A 26,507-nucleotide genomic window follows, 5' to 3' on the forward strand; every position below is an offset into this window, starting at 1 on the left:
AACTAATGTTTCTTCTGTTTGAAGTATTCTTCAGTGACATCTGTCCCTTGGACATAGTTGCAACCAGTCATTTCACATCTAGTTCAGCTTTGCACAGTCTTGCCGATTCCTCTAACTGTCCTCCTGTCATCAACCCTGATTGGGTTATTTGGAACTCAGGACAAAGGGCCTGCCCAGTGCTTCCGTATCTTGTCACAGATGGGTGCAGGCATACAGAGATGGACTGGGCACTTGTCCAAGGCTTGGCGGCAGCTTTGTGACTTCACACATCCAGTAGCAATGCCCTTTCAGCCTTGGTGGTGGGGTATGAGAGAACCTAAGCCTGTGCTTCTATGTGACTTGGTGACAGCAAGCTTCCCTCCCTCCCTCTCTCCTTCCCTCCCTCCCTCTCTCCCTCTTTTTCTTTCTTTTTTTTTAAGACTTACTTTATTTATTTCATGCATATGAATACACTGTCTGAAGAAGACACACCTGAAGAGGGCATCGGATCCCATTAGAGATGGTTGTGAGCCACCATGTGATTTCTGGGAATTGAACTGAAGTTCTCTGGAAGAGCAGTCTCTCCAGCCCCCTTTTTGTTTTTTCAAGGCACAGTTTTTTTATATAGCATTGACTGTGTTGGAACTCAAGATATCCCCCTGCCTCTGCCTCCATAGTGCCGGCTCAAAGGTGTGTGCTGCTACCGCCACCACCTGGCTTCTCTTCATTTCATTTCATTTATTTATTTATTTATAATTATTTTTTATTGGATATTTTATTTATTTACGTTTCAAATGGTATCTCCTTTCCTGGTTCCCCCCTTCAGAAACCACCTATCCCATTCTCCTCTCCCTGCTTATGAGGGTGTTCCTTCACCTACCCACCCACTCCTGCCTCCCTGTCCTAGATTTCCGTACACTGGGGCATCTTTCGAGCCTTTATAGGACCAAAGACCTCTCCCATTGATGCCTGACAAGGCCATCCTCTGCTACATATGCAGCTGGAGCCATGTGTACTCCTTGGTTGGTAGCTTAGTCTATGGGAGCTCTGGAGGGGGGTCTTCTAGTTGGTTGATATTGTGGTTTTTTTCTTATGGGGTTGCAAACCCCTTCAACTCCTTCAATCCTTTCTCTAGCTTGGGGACCCCACGCTCAGTCCAGTGGTTGGTTGTGAGCATCTGCCTCTGTATTTGTAAGGCTCTGGCAGGGCCTCTCAGGAGATAGGGCCTTTCAGCAAGCACTTCTTTGCATCCACAATAGTGTTTGGGTTTGGTGACTGTATATGGGATGGATCCCCAGGTGGGGCAGTCTCTGGATGGCCTTTCTTTTAGTCTATGGTCTATACTTTGTCTCCATATTTGCTCCTGTGAGTATTTTGTTCCCCTTTCTTTTCTTTTTTCTTTTTCTTTTCCTTTTTCTTTTTCTCTTTCTCTTTCTTTCTTTCTTTCTTTCTTTCTTTCTTTCTTTCTTTCTTTCTTTCTTTCTTTCTTTCTTTTTATGGTTTTTCGAGACAGGGTTTCTCTGTGTAGCCCTGGCTGTCCTGGAACTCACTCTGTAGACCAGGCCTTGAACTCAGAAATCCACTGCCTCTGCCTCCCAAGTGCTGGGATTAAAGGCGTGCACCAACACTTCCCGGCTTTGTTCCCCTTTCTAAGAAGGATCGAAGCACCCATGCTTTGGTCTTCCTTCTTCTTCTTTTTTTTTTTTTTTNTTTTTTTGAGACAGGGTTTCTCTGTGTAACTCTGGCTGTCCTGGAGCTCACTTTGTAGACCAGGCTGGCCTCGAACTCAGAAATCCGCCTGCCTCTGCCTCCTGAGTGCTGGGATTAAAGGCGTGCGCTACCACTCCCGGCGGTCTTCCTTCTTCTTGAGCTTCAAGTAGTCTGTGAATTGTATATCTCTTCACTGTTCCGTTTATTTATTAATTATTTAATTTATTAATTTATTGATTATTTTAAGCTAACCTTTCTTTTCTAAGAATTGTATGTGTTTATGTGTGCTTTTGCTGTGTGTGTATGAGAGTTGAGTGAACATAGATTTGTTATGGAAAGGACTCTCTTGGGGGGTGGGGTGGAGGTGAGGCTCCCAGGAAGGAATTCCTGCTTTTCTGAATTGCCAATTGCTCACATTTAGTTAGTGATTTACTCTGTGCCAAGCCTAAATCTAAAAGATTTACATGCAACCAACACGTCACAGGACTCTGAGTTGGCTACTTTTATTATGCCCATTTTATGAACAAGGCAACAGGAACAGCGCAGGTGTAAATGGTAAGTTTGGGATCCACTTGGCATTTGTGTTGAGGTCTCATGCGATCCAGACTGGCTTTGAATTTACCATGAAGCAAAGGATGCCTCTTCATCTTCCTGCCTCCACTTCCCAAGATTGTAGGTTTGACCTGTAATGCCCTGCTTATGGGATCTGAATATAGGTGGTCTCATCTGATAATCCTAATATTCAAGATGCTCAGGTAGCAGGATTGCTGCAAGATTGAGGCCCAATGTGCTACAAAGTTAAGACCTTGCCCCCAAAAGTAAGAGAGGGCTGGAGCTGTAGTTCATGAGGAAGGGACAAGGAAAACAGCAGTAACAGTAATGCGTAGTCGGCGTCTAGCTGCTTCTGGCTAGCAGCGTGGCTATATTTATTATTATTTTAAAGATATTTTACCAGGCATTGGTGGCACATGCCTTTTATCTCAGCGCTCGGAAGGCAGAGGCAGGCAGATTTCTGAGTCCAGCCTGGTCTAGAGTCTAGGACAGCCAGGGCTACACAGAGAAACTCTGTCTCGAAAAAACAAAAAATCAAAAAACAAAAACAAAAAAAACCCAACTTTGTGCTTGAGTGGGTTTGTATGGACCTGAGTACAGTGCTCTATGAGCATGTTGGATCGCCTAGAGCTAGAGTTACGGGTGGGGTGGTTGTTGAGCAGGGAGTGTGCTTTACACTGAGCGATCTCTCCAGCCCTGGCTTGTTATTATTTTTGAGATAGTGTTGCTGCTAGGTAGGCAGGGTACTTGCCTTGTAGCCCAGTCTGGTTCAAACTCACAGTGATCTTCCTGCCCTCCTGAGTGCTGGGATTAGATATACGTTACTCATTATTATACATCAGACACATGTCTGTGTATGTTTTGGCCCAGTGGTTTTGAACTAGGGCATGCTAGACTGGGCTCTGTCAGTAAGCTATGCCCCCAGTCCCTGGAGGTATGTCTTTGATCCCATGCTGAGTGCTGAGCTTGGAACGGAGAGCAGAGTCCCTGTAATTAATTCTAATGTGAAGAGTTAAACTCTGTGCAAAGTTCATGTAAAACCCCCTGCGGGAGAGCAGTTAATTTCATAGGGGGAATTTCAAAAGCTTCACAGAGGTGACTTTTGAAGTTAGTTTGTTCAGTTACTGCCAGATGCAGGCAGTCTTTAGGGGCTGACATTCCAGTGGACGAAACAGACCATGGATGATAGCATGCGTACAGTGATCTTCACTTGGGATTGTTGGATGCTTTCTTCATGGTAGGTTAGCATTTACTGGAGAAAGCCCACAGGGATGAAGTGCCATTGTTATCACATCTGTGTGTCCCACTGCTGCTGTATACATTGGTCATCTGTAGGGTCCTCCACTGTGAATTTTTCCTGGTTCCTTCACATTTTGTAAAGAACTTACTTCCTTTGGATCACAATTAAAGAGTAGAGAGTTTGGTCCATCCATCCATCCATCCATCCATCCAGGTGTGCACGTGCATGCCTGAGTACTGGGGATCTGAACTTACGTCATTTTTTTGCATGGCAAACAGTTTACTGATTAAGTAGTCTCCTAGCCTGATAAAATGCTTTCAGTATTAAGTTTAATATCATTTTACAGGTGGAAGACATTGGATAAAGAAAGAAAAAGTAAATATAATTTGTTTAGGCCAAGGTTTCCCTCTGTGGCCTGTGTTTTTCTTGAACTCACGCTGCTCCTTCTGCCTCAGCCTCTCGAGTGTTATCATTACTACTGTGATCTATCTCATTCTGTTCAAATAGACTTTTATTTTATTTTGTATTTACCTCTCCCTACCTGTTTTTTGACAGTCATGTAGTCTAGGCTAACCTTGAGTAGGCTTGGTAGCAAAGGATGGCATTAAACTCTTGATCATCCTGTCTATACTTCTCAAGAGTTAAAGGCATGTGCCACCATGCTTGGCTCTTAAATTCTTTTTGTGTATGCATGGAGATCAGAGGAAAACTTGGAGGAAGCAGTTCTATCCTTCTACTGTCTGGGCATGTGAGAATTGAACTTAGGTCATCAAGTTTGTTAGCACACATTTTCTCTTCTTGAGTAATCTTGCTGGTCCCTGGTTGGCACTTTTATGTTATTTTAAAACATCTTTATTGAGCTAGGTGTATACTTGTAATCGCAGTTCTTGGGTAGGCTAAGTCACAAGGATTTTTAAGTTCAAGGGTAGCTTAGGCTATGGCATAGCAAGACCGTTAGATGGAGGGATTATTTAGAAAGGACTTTAGTATCGGAGTACACTCACTCATCTTAAGCTTATCTCGATGGCCTTTTCATACACATACCTCTATGTAGTAGCCAACCAAACGTAAGATGGTATTGGACCCCTCAGAAGACTGTGCCCTCACTGAGTTCCATAGCTCCTCCCTCCTCAGAAGGAAGCCTTGTGTGCATTTCAAGTGAGTTCTGGCAGCACCAGCAGCTTATTAAGTGTTATTCTGGCTATGTTCAGAATCCTGATTGCAGGAGTTGAAGAACATGGAGGTCTGACATAACTGGGGTCCCAAGGCAGTTATGATGGTCGGAGAGAGGCCAGAAGTTAAAAGATATTTTTAAAAGACTTACTTATTTTATTTGATGTGTATGAGTGTTTCCCCTGCATGTATGTATATGCACCACATGCATGCCTGGTGCCCTTAGAGGTCAGAAGTGGGTGGTGGATTCCCTAGAACAGGAGTAATGGGTTATAAGCTACCATGTGCCATGTGAGTGCTGAGAGTTAAACCTGAGTTCCCTGTAAGAGCAACAAGTGCCCTAAACCACTGAGCCTCCCTCCAGCCCCTGACAGCGTTTTTTTTGGGGGGGTGGGGTGGGGGAGGTTCTTGAGACAGGGTTTCTCTGTGTAGCCCTGGCTGTCCTGGAACTCACTCTGTAGGCCAGGCTGGTCTGGAACTCAGAAATCCGCCTGCCTCTGCCTCCCAAGTGCTGGGATTAAAGTCGTGTACCACCACTGCTCGGCTGACAGCTATTTTTTTTAGGAAGTGAGTCAAAAGTATGAGATGGTTTCCAGGATATGAGACTGAGAGCTAGGGGCATCAGAAGGACATCAGTGGAAGTCATCTAAGCTTGAAAACACCATGCATTGAATGCTGAGAGAATGCTAAATAGGAATGGTTGGGAGAAGGGACTAGAAGGGGAAGTTTAAGCAGAAAAGAGATGTCTTTGGATCTCTGGCAAGAGCAGGAAACTGATACTGCCTGTTTAGTCTCTTAAGTATTTACTGAATGGTGCTACCTCTGGCCTCTGCTTAGTTTTGATGGGAGGGGCTCAGGGTTTCCTGTACTATTCTGAGGGGACTGGGACTGAGAGACAAGATGAATTCAAGATGAAGACTCTTCCTCAATTGAAACTATCGGGTGTTGATTAGCAGCAGTGGCAAAGTGTAAGGAGGGCTGGCACCAAAACAAGTAGAGTTTTCCAGAGTTCATTAGCTGGCCCTTTCTTTTTCCATCTCTGTCTTCTCTCTAGCAAAAGCTGCTGGTGCCTTGGAGTGTTGCTTTTGTGCATCTAAGTCTCTGGCTTCTGCTGTGTGGTCTGAGCCAGGAATAGACAGGCGCTGACTCCAACAGCACAATGAGTTGCTGTATGTTTGCAGAAGAGACTATTTATATAAAGAACAATCTGGAAGCAGCCTCGGTACCCAAATCCAGGGCAAAAAAATTAAGACAAATTTTGGGCTGGCCACTAGAGAGACAACTAGATAGCTATGAGGGGAGGCTGTTGATGGATTTGTCACTACTGGATAGCTAAAAGGTTAGGCTGTCTACGGACCTGTCACTACTAGTGTATATACACGTGAGCTAGTGAGACGGCTCAGGGTTAAGAGCACCAGCTGATCTTCCAGAGGACCTGGGTTCAAGTCCTAGCTCCCACATGGCAGCTCACAATTGCCTGCAACTCCAGTCTCAGGGAATCTGACACCCTCACAGAGACACAAATGCAGGCAAAACACTGATACACAGAAAATAAAAATAAATCGTTTTGAAAAAGCAGAGGTCTTTTTGAAGGATTTGGAATTACAGGAGTTAGATGCTGATGCTGATCTTCTTAGCACTTAGATTCCCGCCCCGCTCACATGTGAAATGGATGTAGTGATGGTGATGGTTCTTAAATCCTTGTGGGATTGTGGTAAAGTCATGTGAGGTTCCTTACTACAGAGTCCTTTGTAAAGCTTGAAGTAAGCCATACATGTGGATGTTTTTGTTTCTGTTATTTAGACTAGGTCTGTCTATATAGCCTTGGCTGGCCTGGGACTCACTCTATTGACCTGGCTGGCCTGAAACTTGCCTCCCAAGTACTGGGAGTAAAGACATTCACCATTACTCCAAGCTGTGTTTTTTTAAAGGGTGGTGGTGGTGGTGGTGGTGGTGGTTATATTAAAATTAGTTTGTGTGTTTATAGAGGACAGCTTGTGGTTGTCATTTTTCTCCTACCATGTGGGCTCCAGGGATCAAACCAAGTCTGTCCTCTATCTGCTAAGTCAGTCATCTTGAGGGTTGTTGTGTGTGTCACTTATAGTCCAGGCTACCCTCCAAACCTGTGCAGTCTTCCTCTCTCAGCTTTCCTAGTGCTAGGATTATGAGCTACCACACCCAGTTTATATGAGTTATTAATAGTTGAAAATCACTGTTTACTCCAGTAATTGTAAACTGGCAACTTATACAGTTGGAGTAGTTCCTAATATTCTTGCTTTTTGTTTTGGCAGCCCTGGGGATGGTGCCCAAGGTGTTACACAAGCTAATACAAGCTCACTGGGCCACACCCTAGCCCTGGAGTAGGCGTTCAGAAGGAGATGCCTCCCTTCCAGTTCATATGTGTGTGTGTGTGTGTGTGTGTGTGTGTGTGTGCGCGCGCGCGCGCGCGCGCGCGCGTGCGTGCATGCTCAAGCATGTGTGTATGTGCATGTGTGTGGGCTCTTGGGACCAGATCCCTTCCCAGCATTGCCAGTTGTAATGTGAGCTTTGATAACAGGCAGTTTTATTTTACTCTGAAGGGCAAGCCTGAGCAACAAGCCATGCTACAGCTTGGGGCCCACAGTATGAACAAGTTAACATTGTATCCCAGAATTAGAGCAGGCAATTTTTGCTCCTCTGTACATGCCTGTGGAGTCAGCCCTTCCAGGACTTGGTAGGAATTTTGGGTCTCCAGCTCTCCTTTCCTTGATGAGCCTAGATATGATGGTTTATACAGTAGCTTTCAGAAGTATTTCTTAAACCAGAAAAGCCCAGATCTCTACTTTTAGAAAACCACAAGAATCCTGCAAATACTACTTTGTTAGTTCTTAATTACATTATAGCAAGTTTCCTTAGAGTTTAGCGGTTTGAGGTTTGAAAGAAGGTTAAACATTTGTTATCCTCCAAGTTTCTGTGTGTCAGAATTCAGGAGCAACCTACCTGGGAGGTTCTGGTTCAGGCTTGGAGTTCAAAGTGGCATAGTCATAGAGTTGGGGACTTTGCTGTGAGTGCTTGAGGGGATGCCTTGATTCCCCACCATACAGGCCTTTCCATAGAAACTAATGTTTTCACAATGTAGCACCTGTTTGTTCTCTGCTTTCCCATGATGGGAACCCAAGAGCCTATAGACTAACGCAGCATATTGTGTATGGTAAAATACATGTAACTTGCTGGGTAACCTCAGTGTTCAGGGGACGGAGGCAGGAGGCCAGACTCGTCAGTTCTAGGCCAGGTAGGCTTGTACAACAAGAATCCCCTCCCAAATAACATTAACCCTTCCACCAAAAATTAAATACATAGATTGATTGTTTTCCTTTCAATATTTAGGTTTTTGGGGTTATATCGGGTTGTTAGGCTTGGCAGCAAATACCTTTACCAACTGAGCCATTTCACCAGCCCAAGGTTACTATTGTAACCATTTTAAGCATCTAATTATAAATATTTGTTTTATGGTTATATACATATATGCACACACACACACATATATATGTATACACACACACACATACATATATGGGCTGGAGAGATGGCTCAGCGGTTAAGAGCACTGTTTGCTCTTACAGAGGTTCTGAGTTCAATTTCCAGCAACCACATGGTGGCTCACAACCATTAATAATGGGATCCAATGCCCTCTTCTGGTGTGTCTGAAGTCAGCTACAGTGTACTGACATACGTAAAATAAATAAGTCATATATATATGTGTGTGTGTATACACACACACATGTATGTATATGTATACACATGTGTATGTGTGTGTGTGTGTGTGTGTATATATATATATATACATATATATATATATGGATAGCAGTGTAAGGCACCTAGCTGGCGAGATGGAAATGATCTCATCTATAAACTGTTATACAATAAACTATGCAGAACCATTTATTTATTTATTCATTCATTTATTTAATATATATGGGCGTTTTGCCTGCATGTATGTTTGTGTACCATGTCTGGAGCCCACAGAGGTTGTCAGATCCCCCTGGAATTGGTGTTACAGATCTTTGTGAGCTGCAAAGTGGGTACTGGAAATTAAACCTGGGTCCTCTGGAAACAAACACATGTGAGCGTCTGTCCAGCACCAATAGGAACTTTTGTGTGACCTAGTTTTGGAAGTCCCCTACCATTCCTTCTGACACATTAATTCAAGCAGAGGATAATCAGACCCCACTTTTGAAGGCAAGGGTGTGCACCTATTTCATAGGTCCTGCTTTCCTCTGGCGTGAGGTCTGAGACAGTGAAGATGTGGGCGTGTTCTGAGGTCTCCTTTGCTTTCTGTGTTCCTCCTTTACGGTCTTGGCAATTCCTCACAGTCTGTTCTCAGTACTGGCTCAAGGTCAGAATGAGAAGAACTGGTGTGGATTAACAGCCACCCAGGCTTGAGTGGTGGTTCGGATTGCTTGTTCTGTTCTGCCTGACTTTGAGTTCAGTTACCTTCATGTCTCTCTAGTGTCAGGAAATAGGGTCTGCTTTGGCACATTCGTATATATGTTATTATGTCCACTTGTCCACTGCATGTATGTTAATATCAGAGGCTATGTCTCAAAACTATGCTTTCTTTGAAGAAAGCTTATATTCTCATTCTCTCTCTCTCTCTCTCTCTCTCTCTCTCTCACACACACACACACACACACACACACACACACACACNTCTCTCTCTCTCTCTCTCTCTCTCTCTCTCACACACACACACACACACACACACACACACACACACAAGTAATAGTTATACATGTGGGGAGACAACTTACTGGCTAGTGGAAGGAAAAAGAATTTTGTATGAAGATTTGGGGACTGGGATCCTACTGGGAATGGTAGTTGAGTTATTAGATTATTTTTCTGTGTTGGTCCTAAGTGGATGAGTAAGCTGTAAAGGATTATAGAGTCTTACTGAGCTTGGTCCCTACTGCTGAGGAGTGCATTATCTTAGAAGCAGAGGTAATGCCTGCAGCTGGTTTTCCTTTTTAGTTCTCTTTAAGATGAGTCTGCTCTGCTGGGCATGTTTGTCAAGTCTGGGTTTCACAGAAGGGAGCTTCTTCATGCTTTAAAGGTTACATTAAAGGTGACAGCTAGAAACAAAGCTTTGATTATCTTAAGCTTGTAGACATTTTGAAGTCATTGCAAGGATTGTTGGAAAGGCATGTGGTTAATTGCAAACAGTTGTTTTAGTAGTTGTTGATTACACAGTGATGATCTGGCATCTTGACCTTTTTTTATGTTCTTGGTTTTTTTTTGTTCTTTCTTTCTGTTTCTCATTTTCTCTCTCCTTCCCTCTCTTATCCTCCTTCTAGCCCCACTTTTCCTTTCTAAATTATAAAGCCCAGGCTGGGCTAAGCTGTGGCAGTTTCTTGCTTCAGCCTCCTGAGTGCTGGGATTACCGCTGTGTTAGGCCATCTTTTCTTATCACCCATTTATGGGACTGAGCTAGGAAGCTCGATAAAAATGGTCCACATTTCATAACGCACAGTGAACCTCTTGGAGACTCTGTAGACCAGAGAACTCCCTGGAGACCTTTCCTGGAGACCTTTAGGCCAGCATATCCTGGGCCAGGGACAACTTTTTTAAAACGTTATTTCTGAGTGCCTGGGGATCATAGGACAGTTTGCAGGGGTTCATTCTCTCCTTCTACTGTGTGACCCTGCTCAGGCTGGCAGGCTTAGTGGTTGGCACTTTTACCTATGTGTTGCTATCTTGCTGGCTAAAGACTGGTTGGCAAGCACTCCTCTGGGGCCTAGCTGCTCATTGGTAAGGATCAGGCAGAGTAGCTGCTTCCTGAATTTCCTTGTTGGTTTTTCCCTCTCTACTGTCTGATTAACTTGACTGCGTTCTTTCCCAGAAACACTCCCAGCCTGTTTTTTAAATTATTTACTTCTTGAGATAAGGTCTCTAGCCCAGGTTAACCTCAGACTGAAGGTAAGCTTGAACCTGATTTAGCTGCCTCTGCTTCCGGAGTGCTGAGATTCCAGGTGTGTGCCACAAGGCCTAGTTTCCACAACCTTTTGACTCATGGAGAACTTCTGCCATCTCCCAGAGTTGAGGCCAGTCATCACCTCTTCTGCAGAGCTGCCTTGCTTTCTTCTCTTCGGTTCTCCCTTTCTCTGCCTTTTGCTTTTCTGAATCCTACTCTAATTACAGAGTCTTCTGTCGTTGGAAGTGTTGCTCTTTCTGCTATTCCTTCTGTAGACATAGGCTTATTGTGAGTTCCAGGCTAGCCAGAGTTACATAGTGAGACTCTGTCTCTAAAGAAAAAAAAAGACAGTTGGTTAAATGGCTCAGCTGTTAGGAGCTCTGTTCTTGTAGAGGCCCCAGCTATGATTCCCAGCTCACACGTGATGGTTCAGAACATCTGTAACTCTAGTTCTAGACGACCCAACTCTTCCCTGACATCCAAGGACACTGCATGCAAGCAGCAGCACATAACATGCTACAGGCGGAACACCCACACAATGTGAGCTCTGGCTACAGTGCCAGTTACAGAGGCGTCTCTGCGTGTGGCTCTTAGGTATGTACTGCAGTGAGGTTCTGTCTTCCTTTTCCTGCCTGTGATTGGAATACTCACAACTCACATGTCAGCCTCTGCCCATCCCCTCTTGCTTGTCTTATAGTTGTCGAGATGACGTGTGTCAGAGCCATGTGACATTATTTGATGAAAGCAGTTGTTATTGCTAATCTCCTTGTAGTTCAACCTAATAGTCTTAAGGTTTAGTCAGTTCATGAGTCTAGTTTGCCTCCAGGGTTGGGGTCAGAGCCTGTAGTTTACTGGCACATAATAAAGCTCTGTGACTGACGGAACTAAGCTGTCCCCAAGGCAGGTAGCAGCTGTGATCTTGTAAGTCCTACTGGGTCAGTGTCTAAGATGGTCATTAGTATTGCTTCTTTTTATGACATACAGATAGGTCCCCTCACCCAGGAATAACTTGCATCTTGTCACTTACTTTTTATTTTAAGAATATTTATTTCTTATGAGTGTGTGTATAGTACCAATACCAGAGTGTATGTTTCAGGCCCATGCAGGAGTCTGCAAGGTCAGAAGAGGGCACTGGATCCCCTAGAACTGGAATTATAGGCAGTTGTGAGTCATCGTGTGGTTGTCTACAAGAGCAGTAAGTGCTCTTATGTGCTGAACTATTTCTCTAACCCCAACTCTGTCACTGTGGAGAAATGGAGAAGACAGACCACTTTTAAGAAACATTGTTCTCTTGGGTACTGTTGAGTCTCCTGGAGAGTTTTCTTTAGGTCTGCCAACAGTTGGAATATTCCAACACAGTACACTCTTCTTGTAATTCCAATACTTGGGAGGCAGACTGCAAGTTCAAGACTGGCCTGACAGTAGTATAAAAGCAACAAAAACTCTTGAGTTTGAAGCCAGCCTGGTTTATAGCACACTAGGCCAGCCAGGTCTACACAGTGATCTCTGTCTCAAAAAACAAAATAATTCAAATTGTGGTTGGAGCGATAGCTCACTAGTTAAGAGACTGGCTACTCTTCCACAGGACCCGGGTTCAATTCCTAGCATCCATATGCTGTTAACAACTATAACTTCAGTTCCAGGGGATCTAGTACCCTCTTCTGGCATCCATGGTATGCATGTGATGCACACAAGCAGACATGCATGCAGGCAGAGCATCCATATACATAAAGTAAAAATAAATTTATTTATTTAATTACTGTTTTAGTTAAGATTTTATTGTTAATAAAGGCAACTCTTACAAGGAAGACATTTAATTGGAGTTGGCTTACAGTTTCAGAGGTTCAGTCCATTATTATCTTGGCAGGAAACATGGTGGCAGAAGGAAAAACTGTATGCCACAGTGGGTGTAGCTTGAGCATATATATGACCTCAAAGCCTGCCTCCACAGTGATATACCTCCTCCAACAAGGCCACACCTCCTAATAGTGCCACTTCCTATGAGCCTATAGGGGCTATTGCTATTCAAACCACCACAGTTACTTAAAACATTATGTATATATGTATGTGTCTGTGTGCACATGTGAAGGAGTGTAGGTGCCTTCAGAGTTCAGAACGTAATGGATTTTTTGGTGCTGGAGTTCCTGGCAGTTTTGAGTCACCCAGTATTGTTACTGGGAACCAAAGTTGAATCTTCTGCAAGAGTAGTATGAGCTTTTCATGGCTGATCCAGTTCTCCAGTTCCTCTCAGAGGCTCATAGAGCCCATATGGTTGCCAATTTGCTATGTTGTTGAGGTGGTCCTTGGCACTCTTACTCAAAGTGCCACGTTATCGACTCGTGCTGCCACACCCAACTTTGTTTTGTTCTGAGACAGGCTTTTGCTTTAAGACATATTAAGAGATTATTTATGTTTGTATATGTGTGCACAGAGTGGTGTGCATGCAGAGATCAGACAACAACCTGTAGGAGCTGGTTCTCCTTCCATCATGGAGGATTCAGGGATTGAACTCAGAGCATCAGGCTTCTTGGCAGCCACCTTTCCCTGCTGAGCCATCTCTCCAGTCTTGCTTCTCAGTACATGCAGGCCTTGAACTTGCAGTGGCCCTCCTGTGCTGCAATTATAGGTGTATGCTACAATACTACCTTTTGGGGGAAGAGTGACTGTATAACTCCAGGCTGGCCTATAGTTCTCAATCTTCTGCCTCATGAATGCTAGGATTACAGGAGTGTGCCACTCTGCTCAGGGCTCTTGAGTATTTTAGCTATAAAAAGATTTAGTACAGGGAATCAGGATCTTATAAAACAGGGAAGGATTGGAGTTGTGAGACTCAAGGATGCTGTCTTTGGAGAACCAGTTTGAAGGGCTGTCAAGTGGAGCCTTGGCAGCTGGGAAGTCATTTGTCATTGCCACTCCCACTATTTCTCTTTAACACTGATGTAACTGGTGGCTAGACGTTTGCAGAGCAGCAGCAGCTGCATCTAGGAACTCCTTAGTGCTCTGATGTCAAAGGCCAAGCTATTGAGTCAGCACCTGCATTTTTAAAAAATGTATTTATTTATTTTATGTAAGTACACTGTAGCTGTCTTCAGATACCTCAGAAGAGGGCATCAGATCTCATTACAGATGGTTGTGAGCCACCATGTGGTTGCTGGGATTTGAACTCAGAACCTATGAAAGGGCAGTCAGTGCTCTTAACCGCTGAGCCATCTCTCCAGCCCAGCAGCTACATTTTAGCACATTCTGATTTACCTGTGAGTGGTTGGTCTGATTACTGAACTATGTATGGGTCTCTGTCACCTTGATTGCTTATTGGAAGGGAATGAAGGAACATTGTTTGCTTTCCCAACTCTTAATCTAGTAAGGTTGGAATAGAGACTGACGTCATCCAAAGGCTGGACTGGCCACAGTTCTGCATCCTTCCAGATATTTTCACCTTCCTTTAAAAAGAAGTAATAGCTGGGTATGCTGGCACACACCTTGGATCCCAGCATTCTGGAGGCAGAGGCAGGCAGATCTCTGAGTTCAAGTCTAGCCAGGGCTACCTAGTAATACCTTGTCTCAAAACAAACAAACAAACAACAACAGAAAACTTCAAACATGAATAATGTGAGGTAGCTTAGCAGGTCAAGGCACTTGCCATCAAGCTTGATGGCTTGAGTTCTGTACCTGGGATCCACACACTAGGAAGAGAGAATTGACTCGCAAAAGTTGTCCTCTGGCATCCTCGTGTGCTGTGGCATACCTGCGCACACACAATTAATAAAATGTAATAAAGGTGTAAACACTTGATGTAGCAGTATATCCCAGAGTGTTGTGTTGTGTCTCAGTACAGGAGGAATCACCTTGCTCTTTTCAGTATTTGCACAGTGCTTCATCATATGGCCTACAGATGCTCAAGAACAGCTCGCTGTGCTGCCACTCACTATAATCCCTGTACGCAGAAGGGAGAGGCAGGAGCATCAGCAGTTTGAGTCCATTTTTACCGACATAGTGTTTGAAGCTAACATGGGCCACACGAAATCCTGTCTCAGAAAACCAGCTAACTAAACACACAAACAAAACAGAACACCTCAAACAAAACTAAACAAAACCAGCCTGTGTTTAGGCTTGCTATAGTTTATAGATACATGCTGATATAGACAGGAAGGTCACATTTGCTTCTTGCCTCCAGGTACTCAGGACTTGTGTATATGTCTTCTCTGCTAACTGGTACTGTGACCGACTTCACATGAGCAAACTCAGGCTCTGAAAAGTTAATAGTTGGTCAACTAAGAAAGAACTCTGTTGAGATCTTTTACAAAGTCTGAGTGTGTGCCCCATGGCATGCACAAAGAGGTCAGAGGACAACTTTTAGAGTTTATTCTTTCCTTCCAGTGTGGGCTTTGCTGATGGAACTCAGATTGTCAGTCTGTGTGGCAAGTGCTTTTACCTGCAGAGCCACCTCATTGGCTCCAGATCAAGACTTTTATTATTTGTTTTTGTTTATTTTGAGACTGGATCTCTAGTCTAGGTTGGCCTGGGATTCGTGACACTTTCTCCTGCTTTAGCTCTGTAATTACAGGTGTGTGTCAGCCGTGGCCCATAAGACTTGAATTCAAGTCTATTATCTTCTATAATTATTTGACCCAGTTAAACAGCATCACAAAATGTTAAGGGTTTTGTTTTTGTTTCTTCTCTTTTTGAGACAGTATTCATAAAGCCCAAGTAAACCTGGCCTCAATTTTGCAGTAATCTCTCTGCAAATTAGCCCCCGAATGCTGGCATTGCAGGCCATTACTACTCCCCATGCCTGGTTTTAAAGTGTAGGACTTTGGCACTAGAGAGATGCTTACATCAGCAGTTAAGTTCACTGGCAGCTTTTTCAGAGGACCTGTGCTTTGATTCCTTAGCACCCACATGGTGACTCAAAACCATCTGTAACTCCACTACCTCTTCTGACTTATGTGGGCTGCAGTAGGCACACAAGTGGTACACAAACATACATGTAGGCAAAACAGTCATACAAATAAATAAATCCTTAAAACAAATAAGAATTTTTTAAAAAGTTATGTCATAAATAATTTTGTAATTGTGCTCTGTGGGAAGAGGCTTGGCTATTTTGAATAGGCATTAAAGTAATAATTTCCTTTTTTTTCTGACCCAGGTATCCGGCTCATATTGAAGACATTGACTACGAAGAAGGGAGAGTTCTCATCCATTTCAAGCGTTGGAACCATCGTTATGATGAGTGGTTTTGCTGGGACAGTCCTTATCTGCGCCCTTTAGAGAAGATCCAGCTGAGGAAAGAGGGTTTACACGATGAGGATGGATCTTCTGTGAGTAGCAAATCCCTGGAGTTCTGTAGTGACTGAGGCTGTTCAGCTGCAGAAGTTTGTGTCTAGGCTTTGATCTTCACTGGACAACTCAGAACCCACTGGAGAGCAGTCCTTGCCTTGGTAACCGTCAGGTCTCTGTGGCCTGGGGCTCCTCTAGAGTTCACTTTTCACCTGTTTGGTGCAGTCGATGTAATAGTTCATAAACTAACTTCTGTGGGTTTCCATCCATATGAATATGATCTTAGACCTTTTTTAGAGACCACTGTTTCCCTAGTGTTCAAAATACTACTGGGCACAGAATAGGTCTTCAGGAGATACTTTTATAATAAACCAGGTGTGGTGTCTCATCCTGGTTCTTGGAAGGCCAAGGTTCACAGATTGCTTTGAGTTTGAGGCCAGCCTAGGCTACAAAGTAAGACCTTGTCTTAAGCTCCACCACCTCTCCCATGGCAGGAATGATGCTAATCCCAACCCTGAGGGTGTGGAGGAACAGGAGGCTCAAGATGTCAAAAACTGAATAATCAAACCAAAGCAGTAGATGAGAGGTGGAGGCAGAATGTGCGCTAGGGTTCCAGGCCAGCCAGCTTTAAACAGCAGGTTCCAGGCCAACCAGAGCTACATAATGAGACCCATTTTAAAACCAACAATAAGCAAAGCTATTCCTCCACCAAATTGTTGAATAATGAATGAGTGATTGAAATCGAGACCCACTATGTGTAGAGTAGTGTATACTCGGTAAGGTGGCCTGGAAGATGCTTTGCTATGCTGAGCTCATCTATGGAGCAGTCATCTTATATGTGGGTCCGTCCGGAGCTTGCTTTATATAGTCTGACGAGCCCTGGAGGGCTTGGACTTGGTTGGATTGTTTCAGCCATTCTAAATTTCATTATTGTTCCTGGAGTTTTAATTGCCTTCAGAATGACATACAACCTTCACTTTTGTTTAAAACAGACATTGAGACATCTTTAGGATCTGTCTCAGTCTGGATTCCAGTTTCCATTCTAACCTCACAGAGGAACTTGAACTCTGGCTGGCCTTTCTGTTTTGCCTTTTTTCCCTTCCAGTTTAGGGTTGTTCAGTACTGTTCCCTTTGATCATTCCTTGGTCATCTGTAGTCTTTGAATGTACACTGTGCTGAGAGAACAGCATGACACTGTGCACCAGTGCCTCCCTTGGTCAGGGACCAGGCAGCAGTGTGGGTGGCATGAAATGCCCTGACGCTGCTTCCCTGAAGATAAGTAGCCTCATTTCTTTCAGCTCCTAAACTAGGTATGTTCTCTGTGGCCCAGGACTCTTAGATTCCCTTTCGTTATGAATACTGGATAGCGGAAGATTGTCTCAATGTTGTCCTGTGCCTACCTAGACCTCCCTGTCATCGGGACTGGACTCTTAGGTCTTAGCCTTCTTGTTTGTTTGTTTGTTTGTTTGTGGTTGTTGGAGACAAGGTCTCACTATGTAGCCCCTGTTATGTAGAGCAGGTTACTCTTAGCCTCACTGAGATCCTCCTGCTTCTGCTTTCTGAATGTTGGGATTAAAGATGTGTATAATCATTTTTACATTGATTTCTTTACTGTTATTTGAATGGGTGTTTTGCCTGCGTATATGTAGTTGGTACTTTTGGAGGTCAGAGAGGGCATCAGATTTCCTGTAACTGCTGTTATAGAGCCACCATGTGGGTGCTGGGAACTGAACTCAGGTCCTATGCAAGAGAAGTGAGTGCTCTTAACTCCTGAGCCAACTCTCTAACCCTAACCTTATTTTTTGGTTCCTTATGCTGAACATTGGAATCATCTTGCATCTTAAAGGCCCATTCTAGTCCACTCTCTTGGTCTGTTTTTAGTGTGTGTGTGTGTGTGTGTGTGCATGTACGCACTTATGCCACAACACAGGTTTTAGCTGACAGAGGAAAATGTGCAAGAGCTGTTGTCCCTTGTTATATTTGTAGTATGTGTGTCCTGGGGATAGAATTAATGTGTGAGCAGTACTCACCCACATCTGCTGAGCCATCTTGCCAGCCCTTTATTTATTTTTGAAGAAGAATCTTTTTGTGTGGCTAAGACCAAACTCCGATGGTTTTGCCTTAGTGATGCTCGTGCTAGGGTTGCTGAGTCTCAGCAGTGCACAACCCTCCCTTACTGCTCACGTGCGTCCCTGCTGCTTTACCAATTGTGCTGTAATGTGCTCCCTAAGAGATTCAGTCGGTAACTGGACGTTTATTTTATTTTATTTATTTTTTTTTTATAGGAATTTCAAATAAACCAGCAAGTGCTTGCTTGCTGGTCTGACTGTCGATTTTATCCAGCCAGAGTCACTGCTGTGAACAAGGATGGTAAGGTGTTCAGTTGTGGATGTTTTTGCTTCTGCTGTAGGGGAACTTTTATAGTTTGAGTACTTAATGTAACAGGATTTGTTACCTAGCAATATTTTTTCAGCTGGTACTAGGCATATGTCTGGCACTAGGAAGAGATTCTAAATGGAAAGAAAGCTGGATATGAGGGAGGGGTTTCTTATAGGTTCACTCTCCTACATTAAAAAGAAAGAAAAAGAAAGAAAGAGAGGGAGGAGATTCATTCTTTGCTACTAAATTTCAGTCATTCTTTCCTCAACCAAGCACATTGGATTCTGCTGACAAGTCTGTGGGTTCTTTCTCTCTAGAACCCTGATATTTTGGTGATAGGTACCATTCATTGTTTATTTTATTTATTTGTGAACAACTTACAAATTAATTAAATTATCACCAAATATTTGAACATATCCTCCGTGGATACAAGGTGACTAGGGTAGAACCTGAGATGCAGAGATGGGAACCCTGAGTGTGGCTGCCTAGCAGTTCTGAACATGTGGGAAGACAGGGCCAGGAATTTGATTTTAAAAAGATGCAATTTTTTGAGTATAAGGGAGTGGTATGGGGAGTGGTTTGTATGATCAGAAGAAACTCTGTGTCCACACGAAGCGTTTCCTTAGCATATTCTAGCAGGATGTCTGCGTGTGTGGCCCTGATCTCTGGAGTGAATGTTTTGGGCAGTCAGAGGCCCATTGTGTCAGGTCAAGGGGTGGAGGATGTAGCTGGTGATAGAGCACTGGTCTAGCATGCATGGGGTCCTGAACCAATCCCAAGCACTGCAAATCAAAAGAAAACAAAACCAACAATGACCAACCCTGGCCATTTTGTTGTTATTGTTATGAGGTTTTGGTCTTTTTGACTTTCTTTTTTGAGACAGAATCTCACTTTGAACCCTTGGCTGTTACAGAACTCAGAGGGATCCTGTTTGTTTCTGCCTCCTGTGCTGGGGTTAAAGTCATGCATACCAAGGCCTGGCCCACAGTGGTTTTCCATCCCATGAAGTTGCTCAGCTGTTTATTCAGTACTCTGTCAAGTGTTGGGATGATTACATTTTGTCTGGGAATGGTTAACATTGTCTAGAGAAACAACCTCCAAAGTGACGTTCCATCTTGTGAGCTAACTAAACAATTACTGATTTTCCAGTTCACATGAAGTGCATTTGGATAGTCGCATCTTTCACTAAATTATGTCTTATATATTTATATGTATATATGTATATATACATATATATTTTTTTTTTCTATACTCCAAAATTACATGTCTAATTAGTGCTTCTCACATATATCTTATGAAGAGCTTGTTTTGGGGACACTGCAAGTCCTCTTTGAACTAGGAGTAGTTGGCTCCAGGCCAGGTCTGCCTCTCCAGAGTCTCACTCTCAAGGTGCTCTTTCTTCCTTTACTGGCTTCTGTAGCCAAGTGTTCATTAGGTTCATAAAGGGCCTATAGCTATAGGGTGATCAAGTCATGTTCTTCCTTCCAGTAAGATTCACTGGAGGTATTCTTTTTGGGAGCACCAGCCTTTCTGCTGGGATGAAATTTTGGGGGAGTTCTATGAGTCACTTTTGAAGTAACAGCAGCAGTTAGCAGAGGCCATCTTTGTTCTAGTGCTGGCCAAGTTCACAGGAGGTAGGACTGGAATAAAGTGACTGGAACCAGATACACAAAGGCAAGGAGGAGCAGATGGAGGAAGAGGATTCCGGGAGCTTTGTGGGGAGCAAGTAATCTCTTAGAAAAGTAGAGGGTGGCTTCATAGAGGTCACAGAAGTCTTAGAAACTGACATTTTACATGTAGTGTTTACAGAGCTCTGAGCTTGGCATCAGTGTACAGTGTGTACAGTGGGGATGGAGGACACAGTGCAAGAGCAGGACGGACCAGACAAATCCTAATAAGGGGAAGGGGTGGTTGTGGGGTGGATGTGAAATACGTTTGAAGTCATTAAGGAATGAACACCATTGCGTATATTATTGGCTATAGTTAATTAGCAGTTTTAAACAGCTTTTAAGTTGGGGCAACTGCAGTTGGACAAGGTGGCACATGCCTTGGGAGTCTAAATTAGAACTAGGTAATCCCAAGTTTGCAATCAGCTCTGGGCTACATACTGAGTTAGAGGCCACTGGGCTACACAGTGAAACTGTCTCGGGAAAAAAACAAAATACAATGAATCAAACAATAATAAAATAATTGGAGTAGCTTTGCAAATTAAAAGGCCAAGTCCTTTCAGTGGTTTTCTCATGAGCTAGGTTCTAGGAAGGAGAGTCTTGAGGCCATGGGCCTATGAGGTGGTCATTGGCCACCTGGTGATTGGCTCTATAGTTCTGACTTAATTCCACCTGCTTCATTTACTTTGTTGAAGGCCATGGGGACTGAGTGGGGTTTCTGCTGAGCCTGTCTAATTGTGCTGAAAGCCCTGGTGGTTCTTGAGACTGATTGATTGGAAGGAGGGTGAGAGGATATAGAGTGAGCTAAATCCTAAAGTGGGAGGCTGCTAAAGCATTCTGAGAAAGTTATGGAAGTGAAGCCGGTGATTTCTTTCCTCTGAGCAGTGTCACCCTGTCCACTAGTTCTTAGGTGCTGTCTTTGGGACTGGCAGAGTAAGGACCTTGTGGGCTTGGTTGCTAACTATAGTGCGCGACTGGTTTTGTTCTGAGAGAAATCTGCCTCTGGAACCTGTAGTTCAGCCTCAGTCTCATCTGGATTCCAGGGATATGCCAGCTTGCCCCACCCCTCTCCCCTCTTTCTCTCCCTTTGCTCCTTGTTCACTTTGTTTTCAGTTCTGGGTGTTAAATAAATTCAAGGCTTCATTTGTGCGAGGACAGCATCCTACCTCGGAGCTAGAGTCCAAGCTCTTGACTTTCTTTTCCTTCCTATCCTGGATTTCTCTCCCTACCTCAGTTGATTTTTCTCAGTAGTCACGTGGGACCTGTGAGGGGGAGGGGGAGCTCTGCTGGGAGGAAGCCTTTCATTTCCTTTCATTTCCTCTGAGCTAGGCCATCTAGTCCAAGCTGCTAGGAGACAGTGTAACCCAGGGAAAACCAGCTTGTGCATTCATCTTCTGGCTCAACTTTCTTACTGCTCTTAACTTCTTTGGGGGTTTTCCTGAAGCTGAGCAGGCTGTGGGGAGTGTGGACAGAGTCGGGGAACAGCAGCTACTGTCATGGTGGGTCTGGCATGATTAGTCAGCCCTAAATAACTCAAGAGTTTCTTAGGAAAATCAGTTAATTGGTGGAAAAGAGACAGAGCAGTACTTGCCATTGATAATGAATCTTTGGGGCTGGTTTGTTTGAGGTAGGTTTTGAACTGTGTGCTTGAGGGTGCCCTTGACTGGTTAGTGATCCTACTGCCTCCACCTCCAGAGTGCTGAGACTAGAAAATCCTTACCCCATGTGGTTTTTGTTTTGTTTTTGAATTAGGATCTCACTTCAGATTCCTGGCTAGCCTGATCTCACTATGCAGTCAAGGCTGGCCTTGAGCTCATTGCAATCCTCTTGCACCAAGTGCTAAGATTACAAATTTGGGCCATCATGCCCAGCTTTTATTGTTTTTTAGTGTGAAGCAGCCATAATTTGAAGCCATGTTACACCCCCAGCTCTAGCTTCTATAGGAATGAATAGGATTCTGGGTTCAGAGTGTGTGTGTGTGTGTGTGTGTGTGTGTGTGTGTGTGTGTGTGTGTAGTCATCTTTGGTGAGTTGACCGTGGGCCTTATTTGTCAGGGGCTGTTTGACTCCTCTTTGCAACTTTTTTTTTCCTTGAGAGTCTGGCTGAGGCTGGCCTTGAGCTTTTGGACTTACCTGCTCCTTCCGCCTCAGACTTCCTAGGAGTTGGCTTACCGGCATGGACTGCCATGCCCAGAGCCTCATGACCTTCACTCCATGGAGCACTACTGTTCACAAGGCTTTCTCCTTGAAGAAACTGCAAGTGGCTAGCATTAGCAACAAGATAGGTCCCTTCCTGTTGCTCTTATGTTGCCCAGACTGGCCTGAGACTTAACTCTGTAGACCAGGCTGGCTTTGAACTTGCAACAGTTCTTGTGCTGGTGCTTCCTCCATGCTGGGGTTAAGGGTGAGTCGACTCGGCAAGTCTCCCCTAATTAGATGGGGGTTTCTAGGTCGTGTGCTCCCCTTTCCTCCAGTTCAGTCCATTTTGGGCCTGTGCCTGGAGCTTGTGTTTACCACAGGAAATGCTGTGGAAATGGTCTTCCCAGGTCTCTGCAGAAGCAGATCTTTTTTATATCCTCTTTCTGCTGTAACTGAACCTACATTTGGAGTATGGGGAGGTTAGTACCTTGTGAGCAGATTTGCATGAAGGGAAATAAGAGGAAGATAGGCGCACGAGTGCAGGATCTGACTTCCTTCTTGTTGTATTGTCTGTGGAGGGGTAAATGGTACACTTCTTTCAGAGTGACTTACGAGCTGAGTGGTAATAATTAGAGCCACTTACTGATCTGCTTTTCTATGACAGACTCTATGCTAACTAAGTAAGTAGTTTCCATACTTTGTTGCTCTTAAGACTGGGTCTTACTGTGTAGCCTGGGCTGGCCTGCTCATGCTTTCCTGGCCTCTGCCTCCCCAGTGCTGGTCTGTGCCACTAGACCTGGCTGAATTTGCACATCTCATCTCGCTGTCACCTGAAGGGAGAAAGGTTCTTGGCATCAAACTCATCCTTGTTTTATAGGTGAGAAAGTAAGCTCACAGGAAAGAGTGAACATGAATAAAGACAACAAGCACAGAGCTGAGGGTTGAGGTCTGCAGGGCTCTAGAGTTCGGGGATGGCATCTCCTGTAGTTCACACCTGCCTATCCAGAGCATCCCAACAGGGTCTTCCTGAAAGGTAACAAGTTGTCCAGTATGCCTGGGTATTCTCTTGCCAGGGGAGATGTCAAGTGTACTTTTTTTTTTTTTTTTTTTTAAGATATAGAGTCATTGTATAGCTCTGTCTGGCCTGAAACTTCCTATGTAGATCAGGGTGACCTTGAACTCACAGAGGTCCATTTGCCTCTGCCTCCTAAATAATGGGATGAAAGGTGTGTGCTACTAGGCCTGGTTTTGCCCATTCTTTTGACTTGAGGACACGATTCAGTCATCTGCACAGCTCATCCTAGAGGTTTTGTTTTTAGATAATCTTGTGATATCTTAAGCAAGTTTATATTTTATTGTAGCTATCCTTGGCTACATGCTATTTATGTGCTGTGAGTTGGATATTCCTGGTAGGTAGGTGGTTTGGCCTTTTAGTGTCTGATAGTGTCTTGGGAGCCCTGACTGGAGGACAGGCTTTAGTTATTGGCCCTATGAAAGTGGTTAGGGCTATGTACTGCTCTTCATCAGGACTCATTTGAGCAGTTAGAAGTCTGAGACGGGAGCTAGACTTGGTGGTTCAGGTCTACAGTCCCAGCTACTCGGGAAACTGAGGCAGGAAGATCATAGTTCAAGGTCTGTTTTGAGCTACAGAATGGGTTCAAGGCCAGCCTGAAGATAAGATAATAAATTCACAAGACCAGTGAAAACAAAGCAGTTTTCAACTCACAGTTCCAGAGAGTAGGATACCAGGTAGAGAACAGGTGAAAATGACTGGCATGCTGATTTCAAAGTCCCGGAATCCTAGACATTCCAGTCTTCTCTCCTAGGCCTAGACTTGCCCCCTTCTCCTATTACCAGTCTTACAGGTTTAGGTCACAGAGCCTTGTTTATTGATTGATTTGTGGCTTGACACAGCCCCATTTTCTGATCATGGGCTCAATCTCAACTTAGTGAGACCTGTCATAAAGAGAAAAGAGAAGGCTGGGTATATAGCTCTGTTTGGATGGTTTGGGAAATGTCCTATGGCAGAAAGCAAGGCCAGTATGTAGAATAATAGCTCTGAAGCAAAAGGTTTAGGGAGGAGTGCCCTGTGTTATATGCATGTCTGCGCTCTGTGGAAGCTCAAGGTCATACCTGGTGGGAAAATATGTGGGTTTTGTTTTTGTTTTGAATCTTTTTTTTTTTTTTTTTGGTTTTGTTTGTTTATTTTTTGAGACAGGGTTTCTCTGTATAGCCCTGGCTGTCCTGGAACTCTGTAGACCAGGCTGGCCTCAAACTCAGAAATCTGCCTGCCTCTGCCTCCCGAGTGCTGGGATTAAAGGCATACGCCACCACGCCTGGCGTTTGTTTTGAATCTTGATTATGTAGCTAGCTAGCTAGCTCTGGTTAGCTTGAGTTCTAGGTATACAGGCCATAGAGAAGACAAGCTTGTAGAGTGTCTGTAGTTGGCTCTCATGCCCCTTCTGCATTCTGACTGCTCCCAAGGTTATCCGATATGCGGAGTTCTGAGCCTCAGAGGGTAAGGCTTCCTTTGTTTGACTTGGCACTGAAGCAGGCAGGGGGCTAAACCAACTAAGGTAGGTAGACTTTCTGTCAGGCTAGACTAGGCTTTTCCCTTTTGTCATTAGGGGTGGACCTCAGCCTTGTGATGTACCACAGAGCTACATCCTCAGCCAAGAAGTATTTCTATCACGTATTTACATGTTACTTGTTAGATGTGATTTGTGGCCAGCAGATCACTCTATTATCAACCACCTATGGATGAATTCCATTAAAAAGCGTTCTTGAAAAACTGTATGTGTGTGTGTGTGTGTGTGTGTGTGTGTGTGTGCGCGCGCGCGCGCGCATTTGCCTGCAGAGGCTAGTTGTCATATCCTCTGGAACTGGAGTTCCAGGCAGTTGTGAGCCACCTGATGGGGGATGCTAGGAATCTAACTCAGACCTTCCAAAAGAGCACTGCTTGATCTTAACCATTATCCAGCCGCAGAGGCCATGTTCTTATACATGCAATCTTGAAAGTAGCATGGGCCTTCCTGCAGCCGTGGGCTAGGCTCTTGTTATGCTTCTTCCCTCAGTTGTATCCCTTAGGCTATGTTTAGTTTGAGAACAGGGACAGGAGAGTCCTTTGGATGTTGAGAGGGTCAGGAGTAGGATTTGGGGCCTCCAGATCTTTGGCCTGAGCTTGGCCAGCTAGTGTTCTGGGTCTGTGGTTTGGACTTAGGCGTCAGGACATGGGCAGTGAATGGGCAATAGGAAAAGAACTGGTCAGAGGTCAGCAGGCAGGTATAGGTTTTAATTCTAACTCTCTTTTCTTTGTTTTTTGAGACACATTCTTACATAATATCCCAGGCTGGACTGGACAGCCTACTGAATGCTGTGATTGCAGGCATGGGGCCTTATTCTTAGCTTTAATTAAGGTTGGACTCTGGCTTCTGCCATCAGGAAGAGTTAACTTCAAAATTCATTCCAAACAGCTGAAAATGGTGCCCATTCTTCTACTTTAGAGCTTGAAACTATCTCTAAAAATGGCACCCTCACCTTCCTCCTATCACTTTCACAGTCTGTTTCCATACTGTATCCCAGACTGATCTAGAACTCAAGGCAATCCTCCTGCTCAGTCTCCCAAGGGTAGGCACACGTCACCATGTGTGGGGTTTCTCTGTGTCGCCCTGACTGTCCTGGAACTCACTCTGTAGACCAGGCTGGCCTCGAACTCAGAAATCCGCCTGCCTCTGCCTCTGCCTCCCAAGTGCTGGGATTAAAGGTGTGCACCACCACCACCTTCGTATTTTCTTTTTAATGTAACTGAGTTTTCTTTGTTAATGGTACAGTCTTGGGTGGCTTCCCAGCACACTATAAGTATTTAAGATCAAAGGAGAGGGCTGGTAAACTGAATTAACAGATGTTAAAGGAGAGCTTGATCTTGATGTTGCTGTCCCTCACCTTTATCCCTGGGAAGCCAGAGATGCAGCACTGAACCATGGTACTCGAGACATCTTTATTACTTGTTTGTTCAGTATATGTGTGTGTCTGTACATCCTCCTTCCCCAGCCCTGCCCCCTTGCTTCCCACCTTATTTCTTGAGATAATTCCTCTTAATGAACCTAGAAATGCTGGCTTGGCTACAGTAGCTGACCAGCAAGTGCCAAGGATCTTCCTGTCTGTCTCATAGGTGCTGGCATTATAGGCTGCCATGGCTGGTCTTTTTTACTTCAGTACTGGAGTCCTTAGCTGATCCATTTCCTTAGCCTATGAGAAGTTTCAAGACCTGGATAGTGTGTCATTGCTTGTCCATAATCCCAACATTGGTGAGGCTGAGGCAGTAGAATCACTATGAATTTGAGGTCCGCCTAAGCTATCTGGTAAATTCAAGGCCGGTTTGGGCTACTGTTGCGGCCTGCCCGCAGTCCACAACACGAACGGTTCAACTGAGAATGGCAGTTCGA

General features: G+C 44.3%; 1 protein-coding gene across 1 annotated transcript in view; it reads left to right on the plus strand.

Moving 5' to 3' along the window:
* The window catches only part of Phf20 (PHD finger protein 20), a 103,790-nt gene that overhangs the window by 35,616 nt on the left and 41,667 nt on the right, over window positions 1–26,507 (plus strand). The window contains exons 3-4 of the mRNA XM_021155008.2: window positions 15,748–15,919; window positions 18,164–18,248. Coding sequence (XP_021010667.1) covers window positions 15,748–15,919; window positions 18,164–18,248 — 257 coding nt within the window. The remainder of the gene's footprint in view (window positions 1–15,747; window positions 15,920–18,163; window positions 18,249–26,507) is intronic.

Source organism: Mus caroli, chromosome 2 (genome assembly GCF_900094665.2).
Source record: "Mus caroli chromosome 2, CAROLI_EIJ_v1.1, whole genome shotgun sequence".
In the NCBI taxonomy this organism is placed as follows: Eukaryota; Metazoa; Chordata; class Mammalia; order Rodentia; family Muridae; genus Mus; species Mus caroli.